The 1,683-nt window shown below is 46.3% G+C and overlaps 1 protein-coding gene across 1 annotated transcript; it reads left to right on the forward strand.

The window, feature by feature from the left end:
• Window positions 1–8: 8 nt before the first annotated feature.
• Window positions 9–1,677, forward strand: LOC116380737 (1-phosphatidylinositol 4,5-bisphosphate phosphodiesterase beta-4-like). Its single transcript, XM_031842615.1, has 2 exons — window positions 9–583; window positions 828–1,677. Exons 1-2 carry the CDS (start codon window positions 503–505, stop codon window positions 1,104–1,106), a joined length of 360 nt encoding a protein of 119 aa, XP_031698475.1. The 5' UTR covers window positions 9–502; the 3' UTR covers window positions 1,107–1,677.
• Window positions 1,678–1,683: the final 6 nt, after the last annotated feature.

A 1,683-nucleotide genomic window follows, 5' to 3' on the forward strand; every position in this document is an offset into this window, starting at 1 on the left:
GGCGAGCGTATCTACTGTGAGAGCCGATGAGTGCTTTTGGGGAAGCGGGACTCCTCTTTACCCGCCTCCGAGGCGCTCTGCAGTCATCTATCTCTTCCTTTCTCCGTCCCTCGGCTCTAATACTGTCCCCGAGGGCAGAGATTTTACTGCTAATGCTGGAAATCTCATATGTGGGAAGATCAGGGCTTGTGCAGACACCCATCATTACTAATACCACTCTGCTGGGCCCCGGGTTAACACACTCCCACACACAAAGCCTTAGTCCCTTCTCATGCCATACCTCCTTACTCCTGATATTATTTTAGAAACAATGTATGAAATTATTAGGATTATGTATTGAACAACATCAGTGCTCCCACATTTCATCTAAAAGGCAGATTGATTTTTGTTTGTATATTTTCCTGCTTCATCTTCTGTGTGTCTGTGTCTGTGTGTCTGTGTGTCTGTGTGTGTGTGTCTGTGTCTGTGTGTGTGTGTCAGGTACCTGCTGAAGCCTGACTTCATGCGGCGGTCAGACAGGATGTTTGATCCTTTCTCAGAGACGCCTGTGGATGGAGTCATCGCTGCAACCTGCAGCGTACAGGTCAGGTCATCTCACGCTTCAATCATGCAGCAAAACTGTTAAATCCTATAAATGTTAAGAAAATCAGTGATTTAGCACAAAGCTATATTATCAATAAGAAATCAGCCGTTATCTTATATTACACATATCTTTACTCTAGTAGATGGTGCTTGATTGTACCTCATACCTACTGCACCAGAAAATGTTCTTGTGAAATCTACAACTTTAAAAAATACTCATAATGCCGTCTTCCTTTTCACTTTAGGTGTTCTCTGGACAGTTCCTGTCGGACAAGAAAATCGGCACATATGTTGAGGTCGACATGTACGGGCTGCCGACGGACACCATCCGCAAGGAGTTCCGCACACGTATGGTGATGAACAATGGACTGAACCCAGCCTACAACGAGGAGCCCTTTGTCTTCAGAAAGGTAGCGAGAAGGAGCAGCGGAGGAGGTGTTGTTGGGAGAGGCGAGGGAAGGAGCAGCGGAGGTGGAGATAACGGATACAGTGAGGCAAAAAGCAAATGTGCTGCACTCATTTGAATGCTGTCTGCATTGTGATGAATGCTGCAGTAGTTGGAACAGTCGGAGGAAACGGAGAGGGATGGAGGACAGCCATGATTTGAATTGGAAGAAAGGTCTCGTGATGATGGAAGCAAGTCACTCGGTGGTTAAAAATCTAGAGGAGGAAATGTGATGAGGGATAGTGTTTTGGTCATTTGCAGAATATCACAAACCTAAACAGAGAGGGGGCAAGAGGAGGCAAGGTGTCTTGTTTGCCTGTGTTTGGTCTGCAGAGAGGAAGGAAGTGGAAAGAATCAAAGGATAGGAAGAAGAAAAGAACATAAACAAACTGATGGAGGAAGAGAAAAAAGGGAGAATGAAGGAGAGAGATTAGAGATATTGAGAACGAAAGAGAAAGAAACGTGTGCAATAGTGCTGCTCTCAGCAGAATGAGGAGTCTCTCAGCCATGACTGTGACTCCAGCTTCCTAACACACACCATCAATCACAGCCTGCCGCAGTGCTGCTCTGCACACACACACACACACACACACACACACACACAGAGCTATCAGAGGGGCATCACAAGCAGAGCTGCTGGCAAGGCTCGTTCCTCA

The sequence above is a fragment of the Anarrhichthys ocellatus genome, unplaced genomic scaffold (genome assembly GCF_004355925.1).
Source record: "Anarrhichthys ocellatus isolate YVR2014 unplaced genomic scaffold, GSC_Weel_1.0 scaffold8595, whole genome shotgun sequence".
NCBI lineage: Eukaryota > Metazoa > Chordata > Actinopteri > Perciformes > Anarhichadidae > Anarrhichthys > Anarrhichthys ocellatus.